At 32.1% G+C, this 12,693-nt stretch overlaps 1 protein-coding gene across 1 annotated transcript in view; it reads left to right on the top strand.

Annotated features, from left to right (window-relative positions):
• Positions 1-12,693, top strand: part of LOC126748940 (uncharacterized) — a 104,742-nt gene that overhangs the window by 88,044 nt on the left and 4,005 nt on the right. Inside the window, exon 6 of the mRNA XM_050458492.1 lies at positions 3,248-3,536. Within this exon, the coding sequence (XP_050314449.1) occupies positions 3,248-3,536 (289 nt within the window). The remainder of the gene's footprint in view (positions 1-3,247; positions 3,537-12,693) is intronic.

The following is a 12,693-nucleotide window of genomic DNA, read 5'->3' as shown; positions in this document are numbered from 1 at the left end:
TTTACTTCTGGCACTATTAGACCGCTGCCTAATGTACGCTCATTTAGTTATTCTTTAGTCCCTGGTTAGCTAGTCCCTAAAGGGTTCAATCATCAGCCTTCATAGATCTAAGAATTATTTGTTTGAGTGTTCAAGTATACATAATTGGTCGTTCATAGCTAATCCTGGACCAAAAAGGTTAAAATTCTATTTAAACACATGTTAGGTTTTCAGCACATCCGACGTTCCACTCATGTTTTTTTGTTAATACGGTTTTTGTTTCATATTAAAGGCCGCAGTATTACATTTAGTAGATAAGCGACGGTAAATGGGGCACTTTAGTCTAGAATAAGGCAAATATTCAATGTGAAATTAGGTATGCTTTTTTTATAATGTTTGCTACCGGATAAGGGTAATTTAACTTTTTTATGTTCTAGGATAAGACTGATTTTTGTAGAAAAATCGGAAAAAAGTTCTAAATCTCATCATAAAATATAAACATAGGATATTTTATATACCAAAATATAATAATACTTAATACTTAATAAATGTCAAATAAAAAAAATGTAAAAAAAATACTGCTTTTCCAACCGACAAACAGAATTTTTGCCATCGAGTGACGTCATGCGCAAAGTCATACGAAATTGCATCGCCAAGTGAGTTTATCTTTTCAGTAATAGTATCATGCTTCCCATCACACACCTAAAATTTTCTATTCTTTATCTCTCTCGCACGCACATGATTTAAAATAAAATTAGCTTTGCCTCACGCAGCCATATTCAGAGCCATAGTACTCGTATTAGCCAATACATGAGAGTTATGTAAATTCACAATATCATTTTTGGTAAACCCTGCTTCATCGGTAAAAAGAATAATGCTAATGAAGTTTGGATTAGTTCGATGCTAATCTAATAACCAGTTCGCGAACTGTATTATACGAGTATCATCTACAGCATCGAAAATATATTTTTCCAATTGTACCGTACATACTGTTCTTCTCTGACCACCAGCAATACTTTTTTCCCCAAAACATCCTAAAATTACAATGAAGGAACTCAATAATATCACCTTAATAAGTGGAAACGCCTACCATATTTACCAAAATTACATTTAGTAGATAAGCCACGATAAATGGAGCACTTTAGTCTAGAATAAGGCTAGATTTTACTATTCAATGTGAAATTCGGTATGATTCCTTATAATGTTTGCTACCGGATAAGGGTAATTTAACTTTTTTATGTTCTAGGATAAGACTGATTTTTGTAGAAAAATCGGGAAAAGTTCTAATTCTCAACATAAAACCATCTTCTCAACTTGGTTTATTAAACAGAACTAGTAAACTAATCAGAATAATAGGTTAAAATCATTTCTGAATAAGTTTGATGAAAAACAAAATTCTTTGGAATAAATACGCCTCAAATAGAACAAAGTAGAATTTGTAAAAGTTCGCAGCCAAAAATATTAAGGCTATACGTGCCAAAAAATGTTACAATAGTATGTCGGTATCTGGCAAAAGGGATGTCAACATATATGTCCATTTTTTTGTGCAAAAGGATTTATGCAAAAATTTGCTTTTGTAGTAAGCCGTTTCTTGTACAATAAATTAAGGCAGGCATCAGAACAACTTAATCGGCAACAGATATGTCGGGTCTAATGGATTGCCTGATTACATTCCAAAAAGGGGCTGTGTTTCTTAATTATAAAATATAATCTAGTAAATCTTTCTACTTATATTTTTAAAGTTTTTGAAACTGCAACAAAATCAAAGCTCAACAACACTTACCATAATACAAAAAATACTCTATGTCTGAGTAGGGTGACAGTTGGCTTAACTACATTTGTTTGTAACGTTTTTACCTTTTAGTTTTGATAGAAAACTTCTACAGGAAACTAAAATTTTTAATACATCTTGATTCACTATCGCTCTACGTTTGAAAATTAGTCATTCAAAGTATTTCTGTTCGCGGATGATTTAAAGAGTTATATAAAATTTGTTTCTAACGGTCATTGTGTTATTTTACAGAATAATTTAAATAATATGGTAAAATTGGAGACATAATGAAAGTTTTATACAACACATAAAGTATTAATATGCAGCGTAGTACTGCAGCACACTGAAAGTAATTATAGTTGGTTGCATTATTTCCATTAGAGATCGATTGTTACCAGGGGGAGTAAGGCACATTACTCAATAGACAGTTTTCGAAGATCTATATGTTTCGACGCTTAACATAGACGTAAATGTTATCTTAGCCGCTGTTTGACAGCTCTCCAAAAAGTGTTTTCAAACTAGGTGACACCTTTATCGCTTACCTAACGATAGCAAAAAGCTTTATTTCTAAGAAATTCGTTTTCATTGTTTTCTTTATGATTATTACTCCTTAACTTTTCTAACCTCATTTTTATTTAATTTGGATTTGGCAGCTCTAGAATCAGACAGAAATTATTGTGTATGATGTTCTATTTTGCTAGATCAACATAGGGAAGATTTGCTAGGATGTTCATTAGAAGTATTTGGTCATCTTCATCATTAAATCTGACCATACTTCTCTTGAATTTTGTCAAGACACTGGAATTTAGATTTGGGTTGGTCGTGGTCATTGTTAAGGAAATTAAAAAAAAAACAAATTTCTTTTTACTGTTTTAGATAAAAGGAGATTAAATAAACTTAAATTACTAATTAATATTATTTGACAATAATGTAAACAACATTAATGCGCATCTGCTTCGCTATGTTTATGGCTGTGTCTATCGACCGTAAGATAGCGCAGGGCGCCAGAAGGGATATACGATAAATGACACTTCAAATGTCATATATGTCAATTAGTGGTTACCGGTCATACTTTTTAATGGTTTCGAAAACTGTCTAATGTTTCACTGTTAAAACTACTAAATACATGTTTAATTTCATATATTATCTAGCATAATCCTAGACTATATACTTTAAAAAAATTTATGGTAAACTTATAAACCTTATTGGTAAACAGTTATATTGAGATTTTTCTTTATAGAAATTGGGTTGCTGCACATCCTTAACATACCGACCAGTTGTATCAATATTGGAAATAAAATTAAAAAAAAAACTTTTCATTTGCATTTACTTTATATGATCTTAACGTAATATTTATGATTCCTACTTTGATTTTGCTATATTAGATTTAGTCATTTCACCACGCCAATCCAAGTTCATTTTTCGATAATTAGGTTTTTCCTTAATTATTTTTCTTTTTGATTATTTTTAAGTTTTAATATACTTTTATTTTTTCAGTCGATACACTGCTGATCATTTCTCTTACGATGTTAGTGAGCCTCAAGAAATTATGTATTCGTCAGATATGCCTGATATTCATCAAGAGACGGGACTACAAGAAGAAAGGAATCATGGATCATCCGATGGAGTCATCGCATTTCCTGACCTATTAGCACCGGTAGCTCGAGTGAGTCCTGAGGGACAGGTGGCTAGATTTGTTTCTGAACATATGCCATATGCAAGGACGCACGGTGGTGGGCGTATGCGTTCGCACGCACCTAGTCTTTTTGAAACCACTGCTTTTCGTGTAAGTCTATATCTTTATTTATTGTTATATCTTTTTACAAAAGTCCTTTGGTTTTCAAAGAACATCATAGTTAAATAGTAACCCTTAACAACTATTCCAAAAAAAAAATCGCAACAACTATTGATGGGTCAGTATGACCCACTGTATTATTTATTCAATAAAAGGTAACGAAACTTACAACGTATTTTCTAACATAAAAACAAAAACATTTTAACAAAAAAAAACTTACTTAGTGCAGTTAGGACAAACTTTTACTGCACATTGTTGACAAATAGGCTTTTTACAATTATTGCAAACAGTATTTGTTTTTCGGTCCTTTGACCATGGGCATATGGTACATCTTTTTTGCTTGGACGTTGTTCTATCACTGAGTGGCACAGGAAGTTCTGGAATCTCAGTGTGAAATATATTGGAGCCCATTTCTCGAACCTTTCGAGGTACCTTTGTATTTCCTAGTCTTTTTATGACGAACGGCTTGCATAACGATACCCCTAGCCGCTTTAGAAAATCATAGCGCGTAATTTTTGTTTCATTAGATGCACAGTTATATAAAACATAACTATTAATTCCAGCAATATTCAATATTGCATGAAATAATGCCATTGGCCAACGTCTTGTTCTGCGCGAAGTAGAATAATTTGCGCATTTTTCGTCAAGAGCATCAACCCCTGCTTTAGTCCCATTGTAGTACTCGATTATATCTGGTTTCAATGAAATTTCATTTATCTTATTATCGTGGTGCATACTTGATACTAATATAACTGCTTTATTAGTTTTTGGAACAAATGATACCATGGTAATCGCGGGAGAAAAACCAAACAGTGAACTTTTAGGTTGTCGCTTACGGCTGGGTTGAAATTCTGGTGGTATTTGACGTTTATTTTTTTTAGTTTGCCTACATAAGTAAGCTTATTATTCAGCAGCTCATTTACTATCTCAATTGAAGAGTACCAGTTGTCAGCGGTTAAATTGCGGTTGGTACCCATTATGTGCTTTGTCAAACGAAGCACAAGGAAGGATTCGAAAAACGTTTTTCTTTAGGGGCCCGATCTCCAATTTGGGCACCTGTATATACTTCGGCGTTCAACATATATAGTGGGTCTTTGAATCCGCCAGAATTTGTACTTTCAAGCCATACTTAGCTGGTTTACTAGGGATGTACATACGTACATAGGGGTAGCCCCTAAAGGGTACCAACATCTCATCCAGGGTAACATTATCACCAGGGTTATACATTTCCCGTGCGTTATCCACAAATGTATTAAAAACTTCTGAAATCGGCGCCAGTTTGTCCAATTTGATCCTTTCCTTCCTGGTTTGCAAATCATCAAAGCGTAAACAACAAAGCAAAAAAGAAAATCTTGCAAGGCTCATTGTAGCTCTAAAAATATCTCTTCCTGTTCCATCAGTACACCACATTGACCTTAGATCCTCATGACCAGACTTGAATAAGCCTTGAAGATATAACAAACCAAAAAATGCTTTTAGCTCATCTTTACTTGTTTTGGCAATAAACGTTGGCTGAAATTTTCTTCGGGCAGCCCTACGTCTTTGGAAACTTTTATATTTGGCCTGACACAGTCCAATTAGGATCTTATCATTTATAAGTAAGTTCCATGCTGACTCAGGTGACTTGGGTGGATTGGACAATGCAAAGCCCTTCAAACCTGGTTTAGTGTAAATAATGTTATGAGCTGCTGCTCTTCCACGTGTTGCTACTCCTTTTGACCATCTTGTTCCATCCTTTCCAACCCAAGACGTAAAATTAATTAGAGGTTGATCTTCCTCAGAATCATCATTGCCAGAAACCCCAGAAGCCTCACTCAGAGAATCATGTTCACTAAATAGCTCGCAGTCCTCTTCAGAATCATCGCTTTTATCTCCATCCTCCAAAATTTTTCCTTCCTGTTCATTCTTAGCAATTTCCAAGGGCACATTGGCGCCATTTTCATCATCCGTGAACTCATTAGTTTCATCCACGTTTTCGAGGTCCTGCCAAAAATCGTCATTTTCTATAATGTCTAAAAGCTCCACATCCGTGTATAATTTGGAATCCATTTTTATGGATAACTAGATACAAAAATTACAATAAACACTTGTTCGAAACAATTTTTATGCAAAAAAACTTACCAAAATAATTATTTCATAAAGTGCTAAATTGAAAATATTTATAACGCAACAACTACCGCTGGGTCACTTTGACCAATTTTCGTAAATTCGGCCGCAACGAAGCTGCATTCCTACGTAGTTAATGTGCTACTAAAAGTAAACACGCGCGCTAGACAAAGTCGTGAAGCCTTGCCCCCAAGTTACAAAATTGGAGGGGGAAATTTCAGTTTAAAGGCGTCTCTGGGTCAATTTGACCCCGTCAATAGTGGTTAGGGGGTAAATATAGAGTAGTGTAATTTTTTATTAACATTTCAGTGAATCTTAATGGCATTAAACACTTAACAAGGTGTCGCTTAAGCCTTAGAGCCTGATGAGGCTCGGGCGATTAAGAAAGAAATGAAAATATTTAGACTAAAATAAACAATGGAAAAATGAATTACTACTTACATAAAATTAATATTACATAAAAACCAGCAGCTAATTGCGTGTTTTGTAAGTAAATAAATTAATTAAAGTGTTTAAAACACGTTTTAAAAAAGAAAAATATTGGAGACTTAGACCTAGCCCGTAAATTCAATTTATCCCGAATAAACGAAAATAAAAAAATCTAGACTTTCAGTTGCCAAACCCAAAACATTTAAATAAAACCAAAAAAGGTACATTTCCATCATCGTCTTTTAACTAAACACTTTTTAAAACATTTAATAAAGGATTTACTAAAAATTATAATAAAAACACTTTTTCTAAATGAAAAAACATTTGTCGTAAACTTGTGTATGAATATGATTAACTGATATTTATGCGGGCCTTTTAAGGAACTTAATTAAATCGAGACAATACTATATTCAGGAAAATCCCGTCCTCCCTAAACGCTACATATTTTAAGAATCTTTAAACAGATTCGGTGAATCTGGTTCCCCAGTTTTTAGGAAAACCTTAATTTAGCAGTTACTTTTTTTAGTACAATGTAATTAACCTAATCAAAGGTCACAAATATTTTTGTTATTTCATTTAGTTCTCAAAACCGTAAGATACCTATTTATAAAATACTTAGTAAAAGAAGTTAAAATTCTAAAGAAATTAATCGACAAGTCAGACATTACATATAAAGTCATTACCAAAAATTTGTTTCAACTGATTCGTTTATAATTAAACAAAAAAATATGATAAAATACGACAAAACACATTGAAGTACAATAAAACTGATCTATGACTAAACTAGAATAAAGAAAGAATCGCAAAACTGAGAGTAACACGACTTACAATTGTGCTGCAAAATTATTGTGCGAATTAAAAAGGATCAGGAAATAGTCATTATGTGAGTATTTAGTATTTATACATTCTAGTATATTTCTAGTTAAAATTGATTTAATTTTTTCCTTGTATAAAAAAAAAATCAGTTTTTAATGTTGGAGTTATATTGTTGAATTACCTGGAACATTGGTGATTTTTCAAACGTGGTGCTGATATGTGATCGAATGCTGAGGTCCGATTTAGAACGAGTCTGAATTCATTTGTTCAAATAAACGTTATTCTTAAAATAGTTTTTGTGTTTTCTAATGAATATCGCGTTACTATTTGGATTGAAATTGTGACTTTTTTTTAATTGGGATGACTTTGGCGATTTTTAGTAGTTTGGGAAATTTTCCTGGTTCAAATGAAATATTTAATATATTTTCTAAAAGAAATGATGATCGCTAATATACGAAAGGCGATTCTTCTGCTGGGCGTGGCATCATATTGTCTCTTCTGCATGGGTTTTGTGGATTGTAATTTTGGGATGTAAGTTCCGCTTTATTCTAACTGGTTTGATATGGCTTAATCTTATCATGCGCTAAATAAACCATCAAATATGAAAGACCACCAGTAATGGTTCTTCTGGAATGGTTACTAGACAACGAAACATCGTTGTTTCTACCTGGCACAACAAATAATTTCGCTTCGCAGGTTTCATGTTAAATAATATCGCTTCTCAATATTTGGAAGCTCTCTAATACATCTTCCATATATGATACCACCGCACTTCACACACTATAACCATTTTGGTAAAATTGGTTTTGATAAGTCTCATTTTGGAAGGATAGTCATACATGATCTTCTACGATAAAAACCACAATAATAGATTGATAGCTTATTGTAAGTTTTTGAATACTAGATTTTTGCAAAATTATTCATAATAATAATTGCTTTGACACATCTCAGATACATTCATCTTTTCTTACAGATTTTAAGGTTAAATTTCGTAACGTCTTACATGCCTGAAAGTTGCATTACAATTTTGTTACTTTATATTTTTTAAAAGCATCGTTCCGGCGGCTCATAGCTTATTTGGTATTTTCTGAGAATCAGTGGCACTTTGGTTTAGAGATATGATGGGGTAGTTCATATCTCTTTGGATAGACCTCGCTGTTTGATCCTATATGGATCGTTAAGATAGGGTCGGGTACTTAAAATCATATGAATTTAATTAAAATATAACTATCGAGGTACTTGAAGTTTTTTATTTACCTCATTTCCAAAAATTCATTACACGAATGAACTACATTTTTAACTTTAGATCAATTAAGTAACCACAAAAAAAAGCAAAAATAAATCTGTCCAATAAAGGCTAGGAAATACAGATTATCCTTTTCAGATCTTCTCGATAGGAACCCTTCTACGGAGTTGCTGTTTTGCTGGTCAGCATGAGTCATAAGTTAGGTAGGGTTAGACAGCTTTTCATCATCAACCAAGCAAAAAAACCGTATTAGGTAGGGAACAACACCTGAAAATCGGCCTCGAACTACCCGCAAAACCTCTTAACCTAACCAAAACTAAATTATTCATGAGAGGGTGGTGGAGCATACTGATATAACATGAGGCAAAGGTCACTTTGTAGCAAAATGCCGAAATAATAAATAGGCCCTAAACCTGTAAATTCTAGATAGTGTGGAATTGAATACCGAAGACTGTATTAAAAAGATGAATGGGCCGTAGAAAAAATCTATAAACAGAAGTATTTTGTGAGTAAATATCAACAGTGGATACAATATGCAACTAGTAACTTCTCATATGAAGTCTTGGATGCAGAAGTTAAAGCCAACAGCTGATTTGCGAAACATGACTAACTCATAAGTTCCCGTCCAGGGTGATGCTAAGAAAGTTTTAAATCATACCCTAGATTTGTTGGTTAGGTATTAAGATTGCTCAGATATAATAAAATATTTTGCGTTTAGGTTTCTTTATTTTAAAATAAGAATTTTATACTAAATACAACCAACTGTTTTTTAATCATATGTTGTAAGAAATTCTCGATCTGGATCTTAGGTAAAGTATGGAAAATTGATAATCTTCTGAAAATATATAAGAACTTCTGCAACAAGATATTATATCGAATCATATCCGATTAGTTTCAAAGATTTTCTCTGCTTCCAGACAGTAGTTAATGCCACACTAAAGTGATAAAGGGTGACAGGTTCTTAGGCAGTCTTCTCAGGATTTGTCAGCATTCGAGTTTTATATTTTTCTAAAAAGTTATAGGACTGTATGAAATAAGAATTGATCATAATATTTTTTAATAAATTTATCGGAAAAATTGGGTACTTATGACATAAGTATATTATGTGGAATTTTCGTTCAAATATTTTAGTATGCTCTAACATTATGTAAAAATACGAATAAAAATCTATTATGATAAGACGTCTTCTTCTAGGAATTTGTTCCTTTATCGAAATAGTTAAAGTATAACGTAAACGTAGTAAAAGTATAACGTAAAAAATTTTTTTCATAATGACTATCTACTAGGATTTAATTATATAATCTTAGAAGAAGTTGCTGAAATGATATCTTACTCACCTAATATTATATAAACAAGACTATATGTGAATGCCTTCACGGTATCTGATTATCTTCATCGTCTTACATCCATTTAAAAAAATTTTAAGCGGTTACAGTTTTGATGAATTTATTCAGAATCGTTCAGTGATTAGGCTACTATGTGATTTCCAGATAAAATCGCGGTTGATGAGGCATGCCTGTTATATCACAGGTGTGATTTTAATGTAATTTAAATCAAATTTTGCTCTAAAAAATACTGACATGGCCTAGGGGACAAAATTTTAAAACAATAATTAAATGTTAATTTGATAATGTATTTAGACATTAAAAAATTGAATGCTGGTGTTGGTATAAAACTGGTACTTGTATAAATGCATTTACTTATCGGAAATTCTCAATAGAAAAAATGCAAATTCGTTATAGGCCATGATCCACCTCTCTTATTAATGACTAAACATCCGGTTCATTTTTAACAAATTGTCAGTAGGCCTACTTTGCCTTTGTTTTCTCTCTACTATTACATCGCCACAATTATTTACATCGCTCTCCTTTTTGCTCGTTCGGAATAATTTCTGGATTAGTATGACATCTGTATTTTCTATATGATGATTCATTCTTTTAAGGTTCTATTCTATAATTTCTTTAAGGTTTTGAAGTGAAGTTTGTTATGAGAGTAGTAGGAAAAAGCGTTTTCCAGGATATTTCTTTACGGGGTTATCCATTTAAACGATTGGATTGGCCCTGATTACATATAACCTAGAAGAGCGTCCAAAGTGATCAATATTCGTGTACCAGAGGATCTTTGGTGACCTTAAAGGTTTTTGAGTAGCAATAAGTAAATGTGTGTATTAGATGCCTTCTATAATGATTGTGGAGCATTTAGGACTAGAGTTAGACTGGATCAAGATATTTTCAAGATTTTTAAACGAAATCATCATGGAGTATGAATAACTAAATTATAATTGGGTTTTAATTTCTGAACTCATAAGAAAACTTTAACAAATATTTTTGTGTTTATCTTTTCTATTTCTATTTTTGTAATTTATAAAAAATAAAATGTATATAATACTGATGTTTTTAACTCCAAGTTTATTTTAATTATTCCCTTTCCATTAAATAAATATTTCTTATTAAACTACTCAATATGTGATTTTATCAGTATTGCATCTATTATATACAGACATTAAAATGGTGTAGGGGACAAAGGTTTTAAAAGACAATTAAATAACACTTTGGTAGTTTATTTGGACAATATTGAAATTATACAAATATGAATTAATTTTCGAAATAATTCTGAATATTAGTTTATCAAAAACACAAAATTCAGCATAGTATATAATGGGATAATTAATGTACGATAATTTAAAGAAGTAATAAAAATAAAGTGCCTGCTAATAGAGTGTAAAGCCATCCATGTTATTAATAATAGTTCGGCATTTATTTCGCATGCCCTTAATTAAATTGCCTATGTCATTTTGCTCAATTGATAGCTATTGTTCTTGTATACATTTTAACAACTGTTCCCTTGTCTTAAACACTATACCTTAATTTAAAACACGCCTTTTTAACCTATCCCAAAAACAATCGGATTTAAGTCAGTGGATTGCGCAGACCATGACAATACCTGATTATTGTGCTGCTCCAAAAACTCTTTCAAGCGGTTTTTGAAAATGCGTGCAAAATTTGCCATAAGTACAAAACCCTGCGAGTGTTAAAAAAATTATCCCAGTATTCGTTTGTTGTTAAAACCTCTTTAATGAAAACCACATTATTCCGAAAACATATCAAAACGCCGAGCCAGTCCAAACAATCTTGGTACCTGTGAACTTCTAGATCGGTAAAAAGAATGCCCATGCACCTTCTTGCAAATTCTTGTCGACTTTAAGTATTTCCGACTTTGAAATATTTTTAAATTTAAGTAAAATGAGTTCTTTGAAGAAAATACATTAGGAGAAAAAAAAATGTTCATAAAAGATGCTAAAAAATACGCTTTTTTTTTAAATATGCTACAATATGGGTCTAATTTAATCTAGTTAATGGTTGAAAGCCTAGCGAAAATAAAATAGGCTTATTTTACTTTCTCTATGGTTGAAACCCCTTGCTATTAATAGTTACATTGTCAAACTTTTGTCAGATGTTTTCGCAGTTGCCAAATTGTGAATGTTATTATAACTAACTGTTACGAAGCCCAAGTAAGTAATAAGAAGCAAAGACATCTAAAAAGTGAATCGTATATAAGAAGAGAAACGACGGAAAATATCTAAATCTATCTGCCAAAATAACAGCACTGTAGTCGCATGATAATGGCGAACGGGTTTCACTATCTGTACACAAGCCCAATATACAGCGCTGAAAAATTGAAACTTTATGCAGAGGTGCATACGTAGTCTCCATATTTTTTCACATTTTGAGATTCTAGTCGTACGATATCCCACTAGGTATAAAAACTATGTAGAGGGCTTGGACATCTCAATGCAACATAACCTATCTCAACCCAACCCAACCCAATCTAAAATTTAAAAAAAAAACACAAAAAAGTTTTACTGCCTGAAAAAACTTAAAAACCACAAAAAAAAATTACTGTCTAGCAGCTAAACATTTTTCATATTCAAAAAATATTTAAAAAAAAACGCAACAAAACTGCCTGAACAACAAAAAAACTTTTTAACTGCCGCGACGAAGAGTTAATGATTTAATTATTTATTTTTTTTACACACAAATTTCATAAAAAATTGCGTGCTTCAAAAAAAACTATAGTAAACCTAAATTATGAACAAGAGAAATAGAATAAAATTAGGCTTACATCGATAAAAGTCAAAGTCATATAATTACAACTTAAAAGCAAACACGTAATATGTCAATTCACATAAAAAAATTATTTATTTATGTTACACACGTAATCACGGCTGGCCTATAGTCGGATTACCGAACAGATGGAGTAAATGATGCGCGCGAAATATAGGCCCGCCCATCGATGCAACCTTGGCAGATTTAGACGAGGAGAATTATGCCTACTTATTTTAAATTATTTTACCGTACAGCTTTGCTTTGTAAGCAGCTTTTTTTAAAATATAATACGGTCGCCTGTAAAATGGGTCCAAACCGATTTTGAGGTTGTGCCAGGTAATGATATAATAATCCCTTTTAAGTATTTTGTTATGCAAAGTTATGTTAATATATTGGGGTGTACCGAAAAGGGATAGGTAATCAATAGCAAATTAACAAATTAACA

This window comes from Anthonomus grandis, chromosome 22 (genome assembly GCF_022605725.1).
Source record: "Anthonomus grandis grandis chromosome 22, icAntGran1.3, whole genome shotgun sequence".
Classification (NCBI taxonomy): Eukaryota; Metazoa; Arthropoda; class Insecta; order Coleoptera; family Curculionidae; genus Anthonomus; species Anthonomus grandis.
The sequence above is the reverse complement of the archived record's forward strand: the minus strand, read 5'-3'. Positions and strand labels throughout refer to the sequence as shown.